The sequence below is a fragment of the Glycine soja genome, chromosome 10 (genome assembly GCF_004193775.1).
Source record: "Glycine soja cultivar W05 chromosome 10, ASM419377v2, whole genome shotgun sequence".
Taxonomy (NCBI): domain Eukaryota; kingdom Viridiplantae; phylum Streptophyta; class Magnoliopsida; order Fabales; family Fabaceae; genus Glycine; species Glycine soja.
Window position 1 is genome coordinate 1,998,179 of NC_041011.1, and position 19,487 is coordinate 2,017,665.

Consider the following 19,487-nt stretch of genomic DNA (forward strand, 5'->3'; position numbering starts at 1 on the left):
AGAGTTAAACCTTGAATGTTTACCATTTTAAAAAATAATTTTCTGCTTAAATTATTTTTTGTACCATAAATACATTTCTATTTTTTAAAATTTATCTTTAAAACAGTAGAATATAATACTTTAACCAAAGGTTTTAATATATTAGTGGATCAGTGCTTTTTTTTTTTGAAATTTTCAGTTAAGTCTATTTTCTACAATTTTTTTAATATATTAGTGTATAGCAGTTTTCTCAATTAAAAATCCTCAAAACATTAAGAAAAATTCTCAAAATAGTTTATGAACCTACTATTGAATCCTAACATTAAAATATTATAAAATTGTATTTACCTTAGTACTTTTTTACTGATGTGAAAAATTTATTCCTCGGACCAAAGCGAAAATTTCGTCCTTGGTAATCACTTCAGTCTTCAGTTGAGACGTTCGATTGATAACGGTGTTATATCCACGAAAAAAATGGTTATCGAAATTGTGCGCGCTAAATTTAGATTAATGTGACATCATCATAGTTAGGTGAAAACTTGGTCACAGGCTAATGTTGGATATTTTGGGCACAAGCGGATTTTCCTGGACGTCCATAGTGTAATGATACTATGCAGAAGATTGTTCATAAAATATAAATAATGTTTGTCAAAAGTAAATATGACCGGTATCAGTTCAGGTCTTTCGCAGGATTTAACCTAAGCTTGATGAAAATTTCTTCTAGGCCAATGAAAAGCTAAAGCCAAACTTGCAAATGAAAATTGGTACAATCAATTTCAGGAACCCAAGCCACCTAGGTGCTGCACACTGTCCTTTCACCCAGGTGAAAAATCTTACTACCAACAGAAGTATTTTTTTAATAATTATTGTAATTCAAGAAATGCATCTCCATATTTCATTATTGTTTGACATACCATATAATTAATTGGTAAGACACAAGTAATTATTTCTTAAGTATTTTACGAATGAACTTTTTGAAAGATAGCATATGCTTCAAGAGGACAAAGGAACTTCAACTTTCTTAAGTATTTTAATATAGCCAGGGGAAATATTATTTCCTAACAACTTAATCACATAAATGAAAACACAATCAATATAAAAAGTTATAACAGTATCAAAATGCATAATTTGAAATCAAGGCATCAATGCACTTTATGTTGTTGATTCAACATGCAATGCTTTTAGGGAATTCAGATCCAATAATACATGATATGAAATTATGATTTTTTCCCCAAATCTACAATACAACTACATTTATCACTAATAAAACTCAGATTAAAAACAAATTAATTGCATAATAGAACCTATCATGAACAAGTCATGTAAAAAAAGTTCTAGTAATTGGCACTTCAATATAAATCTTTCATCTAGGACCAAAAACATAACTTATAAAAAATTTCTTGCATTCAAGTGCTGGACATGCTACATACCAATGATTACTCTATATATGATCACAAATGGAGAGTCCTCATTTGATGAACAGCTGGTAGGGAGAGCACAAATAGCTCTAGTCATAAGACTCCAATGGAGATAGAATTATGCAGAGTGAACTGCATAACACAAATAAAATAGGAAAGAATATTGATTAGTAGAAAATTCAATGAATGTTTGATCCCAGCAAGTACTATGCTTTCTGCCTGAGTTCTGGTTGGAAATAGCAAAGAAAAGGCAACAAAACTTTATTGAACAAGTATTGTATTAGTGTAAAAAGTCAATTTGGGGCGGTTGGAAAATCTGCCGAATGGTTGAATGAGGCTGCCTTGTACTTCAATTGTAGCTTGCTAGCTGTACCGTTTACCTATTTGGGTATCCCCACCAAGGCAAACCCAAAAAACTGTGTGACTTGGGAACCCATAGTTAAAAAATGTGAGAGTAGATTAGCTAAGTGGAAACAAAGCCATTATCTTTTGGGGGCAGGGTGACTTTGATAAAGTCAACCCCAAATTCAATTCCTATCTATTTTATTTCTTTTTTCAGGATTCCAAAGAAGGTGGTACACAAGCTAATCACAATACAAAGAAGATTCTTATGGGGTGGAGACATGGATAACCACAAAATTGCTTGGGTTAGCTGGGAGACAGTATGCCTATCAAAAGAAAAAGGAGGCCTGGGAATTAGAGACTTGACCAAATTCAATCAGGCTCTCCTAGGAAAGTGGAAGTGGGATCTATTTCACCATCAGGGAGAACTCTGGGCTAGAGTGTTGGACTCCAAATATGGAGGTTGGCGGAGCTTGGATGGCAACAATACACCTCAAGCAGTCTCCAAATGATGGTACGACCTGAAAAAGGTGCGTCATAATTCAGGGGAGGAAAGCTGGTTCCAACAGGGCATAAGATGGAATGTAGGGTCTGGTTCAAAAGCTAGATTTTGGGAAGATGGATGGACAACTGATGGGATCCCTTTAAAGGCAAAGTATCCTAGACTGTACCTGAACTCCAAACAACAAAAGCAATACATTTCGCAGATGGGAGACAATTCAGAAGGGAAATGGGAATGGTGTCTGCAGTGGAGGAGGCTATTGTTCGAGACTGAAATAAGTATGGGGACTGATTTTCTGGAGGAAATACAAGCTATTAATATAAATCTCCAACAATTGGATAAATGGGTATGGACAAATGATACCACTGGAAAATACACAGTTAGAAGTGCATACCAATTATTGGACAAGAACTCAAAAGATGATAACACAGAAGGAATTTTTCATGCCATATGGAAGCTAAAAATACCAAACAAGGTAGCATTTTTTGTCTGGAGATTAATGAGAAACAGACTGCCCACTAAATTGAACTTGACTCGAAGAAATATCGACATCAATGATACACTCAGCCCATTCTGTACAGAAAAGGAGGAGGATGCAGGACATTTGTTTTTCAGCTGTCACAGAATTAGGCAGATATGGTGGGAATCCTTGTCTTGGATCAACATGGTGGGACCTTTTTTGCAACACCCAAGGCAGAATTTCATGCAGCACTCGTTCTGCAATACACATCTTGGTATCAAGTCACAGAGATGGTCAATTTGGTGGGTGGCACTAACTTGGAGTATATGGAACCATAGAAACAGAATCGTATTTTCAAATGATAGCCCCAACACCAGTAAGATACTGGATGATGCCATTTTCTTTTGCTGGGGCTGGTTAAGGAACCTAGAAAATGGATTCGACAATCCTTTCCATCAATGGTCAAGTCATATCAGAGAAGGGTTTTGTAATTAGTGGAAAATAGCTCCACAGATAGGGGTCACCAATATATACTTAGAGTTTTGGTTCTTTAATCCATCATGATTAGTTTTGTATTAGGGAACCAAACCTCCACATGGGACACTTCATTGGTGATTGTAAAAATCACAGTACGACTTGTACTGAAACTTATCTAATATATAATATTATTTTTGCGGATAAAAAAAAATTGTATTAGTGTAAAATCCAATAATCAATATAAAATAACATACCAGTTCAACCAGGTCAGTGATTACCCTCAGGTGCTTGAGCACTCGTATTGTAGTTATCATAACTTCCAGATGAAGGTGCCGGAGGATTGGCTTGATACATTGCTGATGATACCATAGAGGGAGCACCATTGGAAGCTGGTGTAGCAGTGCTTCCAGGAACCGTTGGAGGGGGAGCTAATGAAGGGGGCCTTGGTATGGTATTTAGTTGACCTGGAACCTGGGGAGCACCAGGTGGAGGTAACATCGGAGGCATGGTATGTGCAGAAACATATCCTGTGAACTCCAATTGAAAACCGCTTACATCAGATATTGTGTAATAAAAAGAACTGGTATATAATGCTTGAACTTGGCTACCAATTTTTCAGAACTTTCAGCATTAGATAGAAGTTGCACTAAAGAAACAAACAGATAGGTTTTCTAGTCCAAAAATTATTATTTTTATTTATTTATTTATAATAGTGTTTTCTAATACAGTAAGGCCAAAGAAAGAAGTACCATATATTTAAAAGGAAATTTAAATAACAAGGCAATTGCAATAACAGAAACCAAAAATAATTTGTTGTTAGCCCTTGGGATATGCATAATGAGAGTCATTGTTAAGAGAATAAATCAAAGAACCACAAGTCCGCATGTAAAATGCGAAGACATGAATATGACAGAAAAAGCCAGATTTAATATTTCAACAAGAAAAGATGGCAATTTTATGAAAATCACAAAAGAAATGGGCAAAATCAAATTCACCTGGTGCACCAGGAGGTCTAGGAAAGACAGGTGGTCTCATCCCTTGCATTAGTGGTTGGCCTCCAGGTATTTGTGCATTTCCAGGAATAGGCAATCTTGGTGGTGGCAATACAGGAGGAAGGTTAGGCCTCTGAACCATTAGATGATTATAAGCCACACCAACTTGCTGAAATGCAGCAGCTTGCCCAAGATGTTCTTTGATCCTTTGATCAATTAAACTTTGTGTTTGTTGTTCTTCAAATTGCTGGTAGTAAGTCCTCACATTTGCCTGAAAGCATGAACATATATTAAATGTCATGAATATGCTGTACAATGTAGTGCATTTATTTCACGAAATGAGAAACATTCACGGTACCTTGTGTTTGTAACCTGCATTGTGCTGCTTTCTAACAGATGGCTGCAATAGCACACAAACAACATTAGCAACGTATTGATGCCCAGTGTGGCTAACAAACCTTAATGATAACCACCCGTTAAGTACACTTTCGGTTCCTCTACTGTTTATTTACTTGCAATTTGGTCCTCCAATAATTTTATCAAAGTTAATCCCCCAATATTTTTCAATTGCCACGATAAAATCCTTTCCATCAATTTTCCTTTACCTAAAACCTTATAATCCTCATTTTTCTACTTAAAATCTCCACAAATTGAACAGATTAAATCATCTTAAACCCTCTTACACTCAAAACTCACTAATAAAAACATTATTTTTCACCCAAAAAAATCAGAAAATCACAAATTTCCTCTTTCCTTAAAACCCTGGCTTGACTTCCTACAAAATCCTCCAAATTCCTACATTTCGAGAACCTGAACCATTAAAAGCAGTTCTTATCCCAAATTAGTTTCAAACCCCCAATTACTCAAGTAAAAAAAAAAAAAAAAGAGGATTCGGGGGGTTTCATGTACAAAATTAGAGCCATAACAAAGGGGCCACTAGCCAACTGCACATGAGAATCCCGCAAGAGAAAGGGAACCTTCACATTCAGTTTGCAATTGCACCTACTATTGCTGGGGGGCGGGAATCTTTCTAGCTGGCTTTGAATATGATTGAAACAATAATCTATTTTCAAATGCATTTTACTTGTACAACCAAAAGCTGCAAATTCACTACACTAAACTAACTCAAAGCGAAAGAGCAACGAAACCGGTGAGGGAAACAACTTACAGAATCGTGGGTCAAATAGGTGTCGCAGTAGTCACAGTAGTACCTGTGATGCAAAATCAAACAAAAAAGAAAATGAATACCATGGATTCGATGAAAAGTGAAATACAAAGGACTCGAGAATTTCTCAGCAACAAAGCTAATGTACCGAGGCATGGCTGATTCAATGACGATGACGACCGCGACGACTCCCGCCAAAAACCCTAACAGTGGAGCAAATTATTATTATTATTATAAAAATTGAAAGAAAGTTAAAACCCTAAATATGTAAAAGAGGAGTGATTGACGGACGATAACAACTCGAGGGAAGAAAACGAGAAGAAGCACTTAGTCGTCGATTAAAGCGTGGACGCTGCTGTGCCCAGACTACCCAAGTTTCTGGATTCCATTACAACTTACCAGAGCTAATTATTTATGGGCTTATTTCATCGTAAATTGTTTTTATTTCTATTTGTTGGGTAAAAAAATATCTTTATTTACGTAAAACTATTTCACACTAATGACACTTGTACATAATCTTGTTTTCTTAATTTTTGTTCAGTTTCGCATTTTTTATTTATTTAATTCTTTAAAGTAAAGGTTAAAAATAGTTAAATATGTTTTCTTCCTGTATGTGAAATTGAAAAAAAAAAATGTGTAAATAAATTAAAGTAATATCTTTTGTATACACGAAAAACAACTTATAATGGCATGTATAAATTGATAAAATAAATAAATCATTTAAGAAAATTTTAATATTTTAATTTGACCAAAACAATTAAGTCAAGCTCTATAATTTTTTTTATCAGAAGAAAAAAAAAGTAAAATATATTCAGCTTTTGTTACGAGAAACTTTTTATAAGCACTTATAAAAAAAATGAGTTAGGTTACCGTTTAAAAGCTTGCAAGCATATATTTTTGGAGAAAAAAAAATATAAATGGAATGTTTATACTTTCTACTAACAAACTTTCAGTGTATGTTCAAGGGTTCCTAACTTTTGTAAGACAAGTATACTTGAATTTTTACTCAACTTAATTTTTTAACACAGACATCTTTTAAACTCTAACTCGGGTAACATTATGCTTATAATACATTTCAATTACTTCCAACTATTTTTACTACTTATTTTTTTTTAATTATTTGATAAATAATTTTTTTATAATTTCTAGCATTTTTAAAAATTATTAATTTTTACTATTTTTTTTAAAACACTACTTTAAGTACAAATTTTTAAAATTCTAACTTCTAATTTCTTATTTTTTAAATTTATTCTCTTTCAAAAATAAATTTTATAGAAGTTTTTTTTTTTTTTCAAAATCAAGGTGTCTCCAATCTAAGGGGCTAGTACACTCTAAATTGGTTAAAATTTATTGTAAAACCAAGAAAGAAAATTATTAAATATGATGTGAATCCAATAATTTTTTATAGTTTTCAATAAATTTCAACCTAAGAATGTACTAAACAAAAGTGTGATAGAAAATGTTATATTCTTAACATTAATAATTTGGTGTAACAACTACTTTTCCATCGGAGTGACAGAAAAGCACAATACAATGGTTACACGTAATAACAATTGTCAGCAGCTTCGAGTGAACTGGAGACTTGATTGTGATTAACTGTTTAAACACATCAAATGGCTTGCACAGACTACTATTGTTCCTGGAAGCACTTAATGCCTGTTTTACAGTCAACGCCTTTGGCCATCGGCAAAAAAATTTGCTTTGGGAAAAATTGACAATGCATGCTAACTCGGTAGACAGAACAGAGCCTTAGTTATTCTTCTCATATAGTGCGTTTGCAATGGATTTATGGTCAGAAAAAATCAAGTAGTTATTTATACTTTTTCATGATATCACCATTATTTTGTGAACTAGAATTGATTGTGTTATGATATGGTGATTTGCAGAAAGTGAAGGCATTGACAAGATTTTGTCTTCTGAAAAGGTTAGTAAAAATGTGGTGTTGGCACTAGAGAACTTTCTCCATTGCCAAATCTCAAACGAGGAATCACACAACTTCAAAACAAACATTAACTTAGCTTGAGGACGCACTCGCGGATTCACAGACTAAACTTAATGATTTATTCAGTGATATAGGTACATCAGATTGATATAGTATGTGACAAGTTAGTCTGGGGAGTTTGTAACATCATCCCAACGCCATATTGTCCCATCCTCACAGCAACTCAATATAGTACTACAACATAACACAAGAAAGAACTACAGTTATAAACAAAAACAACATTGTCTTAAAATTATGAGCAGCAACATCAATATATAAAGAATTACCTTCCATCAAAGGACGTAGCAGTCTGCCTGATTGGAGATTTTGATTGAGGATGTGACAACCTGAACAAGGTAACACAAAATAAGAATTTCATAAAATAAAAATCGATTGAAATAATCTTGATAGATAAACGAACCTTGCAACAAGTACAGGAGGACTTGACTGCAATTCCCAAACAAAAATCTTCCCTTCCCTGTTACCTGGAAGACCCAGAAAATGTAAAAAGTGAATACAAAATAAAACTGAAATCTCGAAATTACAAACTTGCCAACCAAAGAACTAGTCCAAATTGTCAGAAATCAGTAATGAAATATGAACAAAGTGTGTAATAAATAGTTCCTGTCACTGTAGGAATGAAGCAGCACATACTGGAGAAAATTAGATATGCTTACCCACTGCGGCTAAGTTGAAATGGAAATCACAAGAAAACTTGATGAACCAGATATCACACTCAGGAACAGGGTATTTCTGAAGGATGTCAACTACACCCTAAACATCCAAAAAAAACTGAATCTGATTAAATGTTACACATTAAAATATAATTAAGAAAAGATCATGATTATAACAAACCTCCCCTGGAGTTTGTTCCTTCACTTTAGGTTCCCACAAGATAATTTCATTGTCAACACTCTGGAATCATAACAATCCATTACTTAAGGAATTGGTAAATGGTAAGTAACTTCATGAATCAGAGAAAATTTAAATTAAGAAATACTACACTTATGATTCATTGTCAAGTTCCCAAAATGGAGGACATGCCCAAAAACCTTTAAAACTTTTTGATCACCCAACTATTAAACTTTTTTTGTGTAAAAGAAACTTCATTAAATATGATTTCCCAATTCCCACTTAAACTAAGAAACAAGGAAAAGAATAGAAACATCTCAACACAACAAAGCTACCTCTGCTTGTCTACTAAAGAAAGTCCTTAAAACACAAGCAATGAGCACCACATTGATACCATAAAATTCTCAATAACTAATTTACTGTTTCAATAGAATAGTATTAGAAGCTACTAATTTTACAACAGATCCATTTCCAAACTCTAAACCAGTGTGATTCCAATTGAAAAACCAGTTTTCTAGTAAGGGAAGAGGAGCTCCCTTTTAGAAATATTGTTATCCTTTTTCTTTAATCCTTGTTTTCTTTTTTTAATTTATTGTTTGTATTTGCTAATCAGGAAGATTATGATATTAACAGAAGTAGTAGAAGTCACAGAAATTCCAGCTAGGGAACAGTTCTTTCCATCACAACAAACCTAACATTAAAGTTCCACTTGGTAGTAGATGGATACTGAGCAATCACTCACCTTTGAGAGGATAAAATCACCTAGCCACCTATTACAGTCAACATAATTTAAATGAACTGAAGCATTGTATACCTGAAAATAAGTATTGCTAAAATTAGAAATAAGAAATTAGAAAAGATCAATGATATGTACCAAAAATAAATTGTTACTTACAGGAAACTGGACATATTTTGTGGGAAACTTAGAAGGAAGATCTGTCCATGTAAATGATTTTTCTACATATGTCCAGAACTCTGCAGTAACATAACGGCCATGATGGATTAAAATGAAAAGGACAATAATACAATTGGTACACTAAAAAAAAATCACATGCATAAATGGGCTATATTTTGGTTCGGGAACAGGACACTGCTACATGGTGGGACTAGGACCCAACTATAAAATCGTCAACTCAACTATGTATTTTAATTGATTCAGTTCATAAACAGAATGGGGCATCATGTTCCAGACAATAATTTTCCTAGAGATTACAAAAATATTTGTTACTTGCAGCTTCCATGTTATCATGAAAACAAATATCAAATATACCAAAAACAACTTGTCAAATCCATTAAGAAGATTTGATTGTGTGTAGGATAGGTCCGATAGGATAGATGGATAAATAGAGGTGAAGGAAGATCAAGGAACCATTAATAGCCTTTCAAAACATTGACACAATCGTGTCATTTGATCCATGTAGCCAACTCCACCTAGTGGGAAAAGACTTTGTTTTTAATCCTTTATTTTCATTATACTGATGAAATAGCTATGATTTTTTCAGACTGGCATCTTACCAACCTAGTACCAATAGTTAGATTCATGTTCTTGTTATTATCTTCATTTGTTAGTATCAGTCTTTTTTTTTTGTTAGGGGAGGGGATATCATTCTAACTGGATAAGTTAGAAAAAATACATAAGCAGTAAAATAAATCACACTCAGATAATAAAGTTGATTCATGAATAAGTATCAATAAATTGCACTCATATTCAACAGTCAAACAGTTGCACAAAATTGCAAATGCTAAGAGGTTATGCAATATCCCTTAGCTATAATATCATTCCAATAAACAACTTCCAGAATTTATGCTGTTGACTGGAAACTGAATTATAACTTCTCAATTTCTCAATCTTTTCAATTTAAAAATATTTTTCTTGAAAGTTAAAACTAATCTAGCGAATGGTACTTAGTAGTACATTATTTTACAAAATTTTATTTTCTGAATCTGATAATCAAATAGTGTTTACATGGAAGAAAGAAATCAATGTTTAAAAAACTGAACTGGTCATTGAATATTTGAATTGGTTAAGATACTATTTCATGATTCATTGGTCCAATCATGATCAAACCAATGATAATTAATTAATATTTAATATTATATAATATACTCAGTAAAAAAAACTAACAAAATCATAAGAAATAAAGTTAGCATAAAAGGACCATATTTGAGGTCCTGCAATATTAAAAAAATATAATAAAAGATTGAATAGTAACAATCCATACATGGACCTTATTCTAGTGCTTTTGTCTCAAAAAATTCTTTTGATTAAAAAAATATAAAATTAGAAGAAAAAAAAACACTTTTAACTGGTTTTCTACCCCTGATTTAGAACCAGTTTAATTAGTCTGCCACAAGTTTTTTGCTTAAACAAGTATTTCACTGATTGTCTGGTCAATGACAAGAACAGTAATAGTTATTTACGAAAAAAAGTATTCTGTAATTTTGCCTGATTTAGTTTTTATCTTTTCTGAGATTATGGTATGGTACCATCCATTAGAATTTTACATTATGGGAAATATAGTGAAACTTGACAAGATGATGCAAGACAAACAAAAGCGACCAATGATATAATAGCAGCAGTGCAGCAAACATAAAACTAAATATCTTACCCTTCATAGACCATATTTTTACAGTATTATCCATGCCACAACTAGCAATACGATATATATCTGATGGGTGAAAATCCTACAGTAAGCAACAAAAGTCAGTTGGGCTAATCTCCAAAATCCAAATCTTATATTATCACTAAGAAATAAGAATAGGTAATTAAGCCAGAAAAAAGGGAGAGAAACATTAGATGAAGAATACACTTACAACACTTAAAACTTCATTACGATGTCCTCCAGCTCCGGCAAATATTAAAATGCATATTCCAGTATGAACATTCCATAACCGGACAGATTCATCCTGATCAACCTTAGATGTCATTGAATGAAAAACAATGGATTCTTTAAATTATGAAAATATGGAGAAGCCATTTACTTTGCTTGCAGAGATCACAAGTGATGGCTTTAATGTTTGAGTCCTGATTTCATTTACGGAGTCTCCATGGCCAACAAAACTCTGCAGTGAGGAGGACATCATGTCAGGTAGCAGCAGGGATTAGTACACGATCAATACATTTTTAACATTATTGAATTCAAAAAATTATTTAAGACTTTTAGAAAGTGGTAATTCCCACAAAACTCCAGAGTAACAACCAACACTACAGTCAGATTTGAGCAGTGTTATCAATGGCAGATGGAAGAACAAAGCAGAAGGCCAAAGTTCTGCCATATAAACACGCCATTGCAGCCTATGGTGCTGCCATAGCGGGACTCCCTTCACAAATTGCCTATGACGGTTGACAAAAAAAAACACCATGCCATTCCACCATGGTGGCAATAGCGCCGCCATTTAACAACATTGCATTTGAGTAAAAATATAATTAAGCATTTACAATATTCAATAAAAACATAGGATGCATCGGGGTAAACAACTCAATTAAGCACCAGTTCAATAAAGAGCCTATTAACGAACTTAACTGTGAAAGTTATTAAATTAAGCTAAAAGAACAGCTTATTTTGATAGGATTTTCTGTCAAGCTTATTGAAATAAACTATATAAAAAAAAACTTATAGAATTATATAGTAAAGTCATTAGCCATTTTCCTAAGCTCAAACTAGGCTCTAACAAGGACACCAACATTCTGCTGAGTGCTTATATAAAAAAATAAACCCATATAACCTCTTATAAGTGCTTCCAATTAAATATTTATTCAAGTAGAGCATGATGAGTTCAGTACTAAATAAGTAAAATACCTTGTGTATCTTCTCACTGCCAACATCAATGACTCGCATTACCCCATTGATTCCTCCAGCCACAACAAATGGGGTGCCATCAACATTGCATGCCCAACTCACTGTGTAAAAAGACTCATCCTTCTGGCGTGTACATAAAAACATGTAAAAATAGAAGCAGTTTTCTAGAGAAATGAAACCCTAGCTAACTAAAGAGAGAGAGAGGAGTGACATACATCTTCGTCTACATAAGATTGCAAAACAGCAATAACTCCTCCTTCGAGACATTGATAAACAGTAACCCTATTGCCGCCAACAGTGGCGAAAACGTTGAAGTAGCGGGAGTCGATGAAGTTGAAAATGACGGCGTATAGAGGGCGCTTTCCCTCTTGAAGGCGATTGGTGACTCTGTATTCTCTCTTCTTCGAACAAGCCAAGGATCCCACCACTGGGTCACATCCCAAACCCAAACCAACCGACTTCCCCGTTGCCGCCGTTTCACCCACCATCTACTCTTCTCTGCTTCGCTTCCCTACACACATCACAAGGAAGGAACAAGATGCCACTGTGTCAATGTGTGATAGGGTTCCGAGATTATCGTGTCACAAAACGTGCGTTTGGTTGCTAAAAACGTAAGGAGGGGCGACGCAACACAAAAAACTCAAAATACTTTCAAAAACTATAAATTATTATTATAAGATTATGGGTAACACTATGAACCCCATTATTACATTAATTGCTTTACTTTCTTTTAGCATGGAGAAAACAATTAATAATTATTTCTTACTATTATGAAACTAATCCAAACACCTTATAGATTCTAATAAGGTTCCTAAAGAAGTTGTTTATATATGTAATTATCACTCACCCTATGATTAATTTTAGGTGGAAATAAAAGATATTTGTCTGTTTGATTTTAATGCATGAGTATGAATACAATCGTATAAGTTTGTGAGAATCAAATCCAAATCTATAAACATAAGGTTCAACGTTAATTTTGATTTTAAGTGATTTTGATTATATATTATGTGAAACCAAACATGTAGATAGTGATTATTTTTATTATTATGTGTAAAAAATAAAATACAAATAATTAAAAATATCACATTAACTATTATCCTTTCATTTTCATGAACATGAATTTAATTATACCTAGTATCACTAAAATCCTGTTTGATGGACAAATGATTAGTTGAATAGTCATGATGGAATAAATTATACTTTCATCAGTATAGTATTGTGGCCAATTATCATATAAAAACTCTTTACATTTATTAGTGTATATATTAGCCGTATAAACTATTTATTTATTTTATTAAAAAGCATTTATTATATTTTTATAGCAATGTCATTAATGATTCTTTCTCATTAAATTCATTTTATTTAAAATAATTTTTCTCAATTAAATTAAATATTTTTACTTTTTTTCACTCTCTTCTTTATTTATTATTTTATTGTTGAATTGAATAAGTCTTCAATTTCATCAATATATTAAAAAAAATCCTCTGGATACTATATTTTTGCGGAGAAATTGAATAAGGAAAAGAAGAATTTTATTGAATAATAATAATTCCAATCCTCAGACAAGATGTGCAGTGGATTGGGTACATAGAACTTAGAAGTAATACGAGACCACTCCTTGCTAACCACTTGGAATTGACTTCCTACTACAAATCCCAAAATAAAAGTCTGCAGCTTCCCACCCTTGACAGCAACCTTTATTGTAAACTCCACCTACACTTGTATAGTATGTACATATAAAAGAGCCACACCTACACAGTAACAATATTGCACCCTTGGCATGTTAAGCCACACTTTTGAAGTTATAAGCATTAGGGTTTTGGTATGAATTCTAGCATTCTTGTGTTGTGCTGGACACTTTAGCCACTTTGCGATATTTATAATCTAAAACGCAATTGCATTCAAACTTTAGGCTCCCTTTTGCCATTATCCGTTGCAAGCATTTCATATATGTTATAATCTTAGTTCATTCCTCTTATGAACATTAGGCCTCAAGTTATAACTTATAAGCATTAGGGTTTTGTCCGAATACAAACATTTCTTATATAAAGGAGAGAATAATCCAAGTATGTTAAAAGTGTTATGACAAAGTGTGCATAAACTAAACTGGATAAGTGTTATTATTTGGTGTTAGACTGTTTGAGTCTTTGGAGGATTGATTTGATATATTTATAAATGAAAGAACAATTTGATGTTGCATATATATATTGAGGACGGAATTAGGTGTTTATTTTATTCTTCTGTGTGGCCGTACTTCACAAATGGGAAGCCATATTGGAATATTTTGAAGTAACAAATGAATTCTACAGTTGTAATAAAAATTTTATCTATATAGATTGGTGACAATTAGATGAGATTGAACCCTTGCATATGTTGAGAAGTCACAAATCTTTAAAAATATCTATTTAACATGTTCCTACATATCATGCAGATGTATTGAAAGTAAGGCTACAAATGCAACTTGTTGGCCAGAAAGGTCCTTTGAGTGGAATGGTAGTTTGCTGTGTACAACCTTTTCCCTTTTAGACCTTAGTTATCACATTATAATACCAAACTTTTATCAGCTGAGCATTTGTACAGGGAAAATTATTTTTAAGCGCGGTGAAAAATGAAGGACCAAAGTCTTTGTATCAGGGTTTCACACCTGCACTAACAAGTTTTTTTATGGAGGACTCCGCTTAGGCCTGTATGAACCCGTAAGTATGCATGTGATCTTGCTTTTAATTAGCTCCTCCAATGTTTTAGTTAAAATTGCTTCGGGAATGTTTGCGAGTGCTATTTCAACTGCGCTGACCAATCCAATGGAAGTTCTCAAGGTGAGGTATCATATCTTTTAGTATTATATTAAATATTTTCTTCCTTTTTTCTTCAAAACCATATTCCCACAATCAGGTGCGTTTGCAAATGAATTCAGACATGAGAAAGAGTGGAGCAATTACTGAGCTTCAAAGGACTGTATCTGAAGAGGGAATCAGAGCTTTGTGGAAGGGTGTGAGTCCTGCCATGGCCAAAGCCCTGCCTTGACTGCATCCCAGCTGGCTACACATATGATGAAACCAAGCAGGTCAACTTTTAAAGTGTATTTTGTTTTTCTCTCCCTCCTTCTATTTTTGTCTTCACTATCAACCCTTTTATTGCCTTTATATCATTTGTTTTATTTTCTTATTATGCAGATTTTAGTAAGATGGACATCTCTTAAAGAAGGATTTCCTCTACATCTGATGTATAGCACTGCTGCCAATTTTATTTCTTTTTTACATCTTTCCTGATGCAAACTGATTCAAAGTAAATGGAATATGGTTAAAGCTTGAATATTGACCAAATCATGGGTGACAGCTTTAGAATAATGAAGACTGAAGAAACTTGAACAAGAAATTTAAATTATTAATCTGAATAAATTAAATAAGAGTTTGATATTGATTTTATTGTGTATTGAAACTAAAGTACATATCTTCTAATGAGAGTTGTTTAACCTGTTTGTTTTGTACTTTTGTTCGTCTGGCAAACTGAAAGTCTTTTTTCCAGATTAATTGGCACACCATACAACTCTGGATTAATTTGAATTTGTGCCTTCACAATTTATCATTGTTCTGAAATCAATTTTTTTACTATTATCTTACCTAGCTAAGTAATTGTGGTTTGTTCCTTGTATAGCTCAAGCACTGCTGCTGGCATACTGAGCACCCTGGTAACTGCACCGATAGATATGGTTAAAACACGTCTCATGGACATGGTTCTATTGTTGCCCGATAGAGATTTATTTGTCATTGTTCAGACCTTCTTCAGAAACTTTTGGCTGAATCCTGAAACAATATTAAGGAAAGAGGCATTTTAATGTGATGATGAGGACTACTTGATTGTAGGAGGGTTTAAAGGACATGGCTTAATTTGGTCTAAAATGGGGCATACTTGATATTATAGTTTTATGTGAAACAACTCCCTAATTTTCACTTGCCAGATGTGAGGGACTAAAGGGCGATTTGGGAAACAAGATTTTTTTAACTATTTCCTAGTGGAACTTGTAAAAAAGAAAAAACTATTTCCTTAGTGGAGGCCATACTTATACATCTAAAATAGTTTGAATTTGGAAATATCAACAGCAATTGACCTTTTAAACCAATTCATTCATGTGACTGTGTATATTTAGTCTTCTATTAACTTTGTTCCTGTGAGATTTATACTGACGTTATAATTTGATATGCTACCTTTATTAAACTCTTTTTAACAAGGATTTTTGAAGCCAGCATATTGGACTCCTGTAAAATTTTAGTTTATCTTACTTTGAAAGGTTGACTTCAGTTGATAACTTGGGTCTGTGCCCTGCAAGTTCTATGCTATACTTTCATGCATTCCTCCAGTATGGCTTGGCTTTCCTGAAACTTGTTTGTGTGAGAATAAGTATGCAGTGGTAGCTTATGTAATACCCAAAAGGTCCAAGATGAATGATTTGTATTGTATTTTGGTTTAGAAAATTCTTGGCCGCCCTCCTATGCCCATGATGAACAACATTATTCAAGAAAGAGTGAAAGATACTGTCATAAAGTTACCAACAAAAGAAGAAGCCCTAAATCAATTCTCTCTCTTTCCCACTTCTCTGAAAGGGTTTAAAGAATCAAAGTAGGATGAAATTATTTACTTTAATAGTTGGTAATAATAATAATGAAAGGCTTTCTCAAGCCCTAACTATGAACAGAACGCTATATATTCATGTCTGCATTCACTATAAATTCCCATTGTTGTTTAATGGATTTCTCATGTGTGGTACCAGCGGTACTGCTTACGGAGGGTCCAAGGGGACTTTACAAAGGATGAGTTTATAGCATTCTTGCATGTAACTTGTCTGTTGGCTTTCTTTCACATCATCTAAAAACCTTTATAATTATAATTAATGACTTCTTGAAAATTATCACAAATCACAACTACTGTCTTTATGATTCACTAAAGTTACTTTTTTTGTCACTGCTTGGAGAATAGATACTATCAGAAGCACATAATAACTCAACCTGCTCCTATTTTTGTTGGGGGCTGGGAGCTTGCATAACTTTGTTTCAAATTAGTTTATTTATTCGTTACCTTTTGTCAGGGGCTTTGCAATATTTGCAAGATTAGGGCCACAAACCACAATTACATTTATATTATGTGAGGAGCTAAGGAAACATGCTGGATTGAAGGCAATCTAGTGACAGGAATCTCCACTGGTGGCTATTTCCTACACCAACTAACCATTATGATTATTGAAATGCTGAAGAACTAATCTTTTTGCAAACAAAATCCCTCCCCAGTTGGGGAAATTATTTTTGGTAGTTATTCTCATTATTTGCACCAGTGATTTGAGGTGCATTCCCCTGTTAACCAGATCACATTTTTTGACTTGCAACTATGCAAACAATATGAATAGATTCATTACTCTAGTATGCAGTTGTCATGCTTTTTTTTTTCTTTCTCCCTTTTCTCATTTACTGCAGTGTGGTCATGCATTGCCACAGTTAGAGACGCAGGATTGTTGTACTTCCAACCTGTATTACTACCACCATTGTTTTAACAAAAGGGTATTGTTTGTTTTGTATGGATGATTTTTATGTGAAGATGATTTTTCTCATCTCTCAAATAGTGATTTCTTATCTTTTCGGTTCTTGTTTTGTATTCAATGTTGATAAGCTATTTTAATTGCTGGGAATTTTGGTCGAGTAAGTACATTTTTGGAGAAATTGTGTCAAGATATAGACTTGTGTGTATAACTTGACAGGCATTCCTGATTGGAATTTTGGGTGCATCCAACTCATCTGATTTTTGAGGAAGTTTCTTTCTTTGGTCTGGTTTCGGTCGTAGTATATTTAGTAATGGTAGTGTTACGTCTAACCTGCTCTTAGTTACCAGTGTAAAGCAGATGATGCCTCTGACTCACGATTATACTCTATATATTAGTATTTACTATTTAGTACTGTCTAGTTTCTTCTGCATATACTCTGAATAATGATATTGATGACGTTATTTTGCGTCTGATATAATCCGAATAATGATGTGACTAAGACAAAATAACGTCTTACCAAAAAACTGTTTGATTTTTTTTTTCTTTCTATTTGACTTAAATTTTAATGTTTAATTTTACATAGTATTAGTGTAAACAAATTTACATTGTCTACTAATAAGAAATTATTGGTAGAATGATTTTTGCATACACTACAATGAAAGTCAATAAGTTTATGATCCATGGCAGTTTAATGGATAATAATGTAAAACATATTTTATATCGAATAAAATTTAATATAATTACTTATGAACACCTAACTAGTATTTTGAATAAAATGGTTGAATTGTTTTTTTAACTCTATTAAAAAAGTTTTATTCAATTTTTTAAAAAAGTAATTGTGTTCCATTAGTTGACTCAATTATTAGTTTTGTTCTAACTAATACATAAACATTTTATTGGATCTTAGGTCTCTAAACTTTGAAACATAACCATTAGCAAACTGAGACATTTTGATTTGGCTGGTTCCATACTTCTCAATAATAATAAAAAAAAGAGAGGGCAAGAATTTAATAAAAAAAATGTTAACCACATACATGTCCACACATTCTTTAATCCATTCTTTTGAACATACTCATGTTAATTAAAATTTATTAAAAATCATAAAAATTTATAATTTTAATAAATTTTGACTAATAAAAAAATGTTTCAATAAATGTATCGCAAACATTCCTCTAATAAATAAATGCATTAATTTTCAAAACTTAAAAAGCTAAAGAACACCATGTGATGCAGAAGGGGGTGTGGTAGTGGTAGCTAGGGCCGTGTCAAACTAGTGTAACTCATGTTTTCTCTTTTGGTGAAATTGGTTTGGCAATTAGTTGATCAAAAGGACAAACCTTGGGTGCACCTCATGATTAGTAAATATTGCAAGGATGGTAATTTTCGACTGAAACTATGCAGGTTGTGAGGAATGGAGTGTAGCACAATCATTAGAAATATATTCAGTCTTTGATTTCTACACTTTGGACAGTCTCAATTTCTCATAACTTGTGTGAAGGGAATTTCTGTGTGTATATTTTTAGCAAAGTTAGGAGCTTCTTCTTGACAAGAAAGGTTCCAGCGTGTTCCAACTCGTATGAGGTTGTAGTTTTAGTTTTGTTTTTTTATTTCCCACGGAATAAAAAAAAATAAAACAGCAGGGGAATTTAGCATTCTTCTGTCCCATTAAATTTATCTTAATCTGAAACTAAACTTGAATTCATTAGTGAGAAATTAAATAAGATAAGGTAACGGTTTGATGGGACAGTTTGCTCATTCTGCCCTACTCGTACTTCCTCCATCTTTTTTTATTTTAATTTTAAACTAAATTTGAACAATTTTGTTTATAATGATTATTTATTTATTCAATATTTAATTTTTTTATAGCTACCACTTTATATATTATTACTATTTTAATTTAAAATATAATAAAAAATTATATAATAAATATGACTAAATTAAGAGACTTCGTAACATTCAATCAAATCATTAAAAAAATCAAATTGGTTG

The 19,487-nt window shown here is 32.9% G+C and overlaps 2 protein-coding genes and 1 pseudogene across 4 annotated transcripts; 1 reads left to right on the plus strand and 2 right to left on the minus strand.

Annotated features, from left to right (window-relative positions):
* Nucleotides 1–1,106: 1,106 nt before the first annotated feature.
* Nucleotides 1,107–5,763, minus strand: LOC114372378 (U1 small nuclear ribonucleoprotein C-like). 2 transcript variants are annotated; one of them, XM_028329893.1, is made up of 7 exons: nucleotides 5,627–5,763; nucleotides 5,484–5,538; nucleotides 5,339–5,381; nucleotides 4,529–4,570; nucleotides 4,174–4,441; nucleotides 3,433–3,705; nucleotides 1,107–1,529 (listed from the first exon to the last, which is right to left on the minus strand). In XM_028329893.1, exons 2-6 carry the CDS (start codon nucleotides 5,489–5,491, stop codon nucleotides 3,446–3,448), a joined length of 621 nt encoding a protein of 206 aa, XP_028185694.1. In that variant the 5' UTR covers nucleotides 5,492–5,538; nucleotides 5,627–5,763; the 3' UTR covers nucleotides 1,107–1,529; nucleotides 3,433–3,445. The 2 variants fall into 2 exon arrangements, with proteins under 2 accessions (XP_028185694.1, XP_028185695.1); XM_028329894.1 differs by having other exon boundaries at nucleotides 5,636–5,751.
* Nucleotides 5,764–7,176: 1,413 nt separating this feature from the next.
* LOC114372556 (polycomb group protein FIE1-like) lies at nucleotides 7,177–12,599 on the minus strand. 2 transcript variants are annotated; one of them, XM_028330180.1, is made up of 12 exons: nucleotides 12,184–12,599; nucleotides 11,969–12,091; nucleotides 11,151–11,231; nucleotides 10,983–11,075; nucleotides 10,778–10,853; nucleotides 9,064–9,143; nucleotides 8,911–8,982; nucleotides 8,172–8,231; nucleotides 7,994–8,090; nucleotides 7,738–7,801; nucleotides 7,604–7,663; nucleotides 7,177–7,511 (listed from the first exon to the last, which is right to left on the minus strand). In XM_028330180.1, exons 1-12 carry the CDS (start codon nucleotides 12,454–12,456, stop codon nucleotides 7,442–7,444), a joined length of 1,149 nt encoding a protein of 382 aa, XP_028185981.1. In that variant the 5' UTR covers nucleotides 12,457–12,599; the 3' UTR covers nucleotides 7,177–7,441. The 2 variants fall into 2 exon arrangements, with proteins under 2 accessions (XP_028185981.1, XP_028185982.1); XM_028330181.1 differs by having other exon boundaries at nucleotides 11,969–12,088; nucleotides 12,184–12,598.
* Nucleotides 12,600–14,349: 1,750 nt separating this feature from the next.
* On the plus strand, nucleotides 14,350–17,584 carry LOC114369323 (annotated as a pseudogene).
* Nucleotides 17,585–19,487: the final 1,903 nt, after the last annotated feature.

Bases quoted from the DNA above. Each gene is read 5' to 3' on its own strand.
- LOC114372556 (XM_028330180.1), bottom strand. From the start codon at position 12,456: ATGGTGGGTGAAACGGCGGCAACGGGGAAGTCGGTTGGTTTGGGTTTG. The intron at 12,092-12,183 runs GTATGTCACTCC...TGTACACGCCAG, and splicing joins AATCTTATGTAGACGAAGAT to AAGGATGAGTCTTTTTACAC. The intron at 10,854-10,982 runs GTAAGTGTATTC...TGCTTACTGTAG, and splicing joins GTAATGAAGTTTTAAGTGTT to GATTTTCACCCATCAGATAT.
- LOC114372378 (XM_028329893.1), bottom strand. The intron at 4,571-5,338 runs GTAAGTTGTTTC...GTGCTATTGCAG, and splicing joins CCTATTTGACCCACGATTCT to CCATCTGTTAGAAAGCAGCA. The intron at 4,442-4,528 runs GTACCGTGAATG...TCATGCTTTCAG, and splicing joins ATGCAGGTTACAAACACAAG to GCAAATGTGAGGACTTACTA.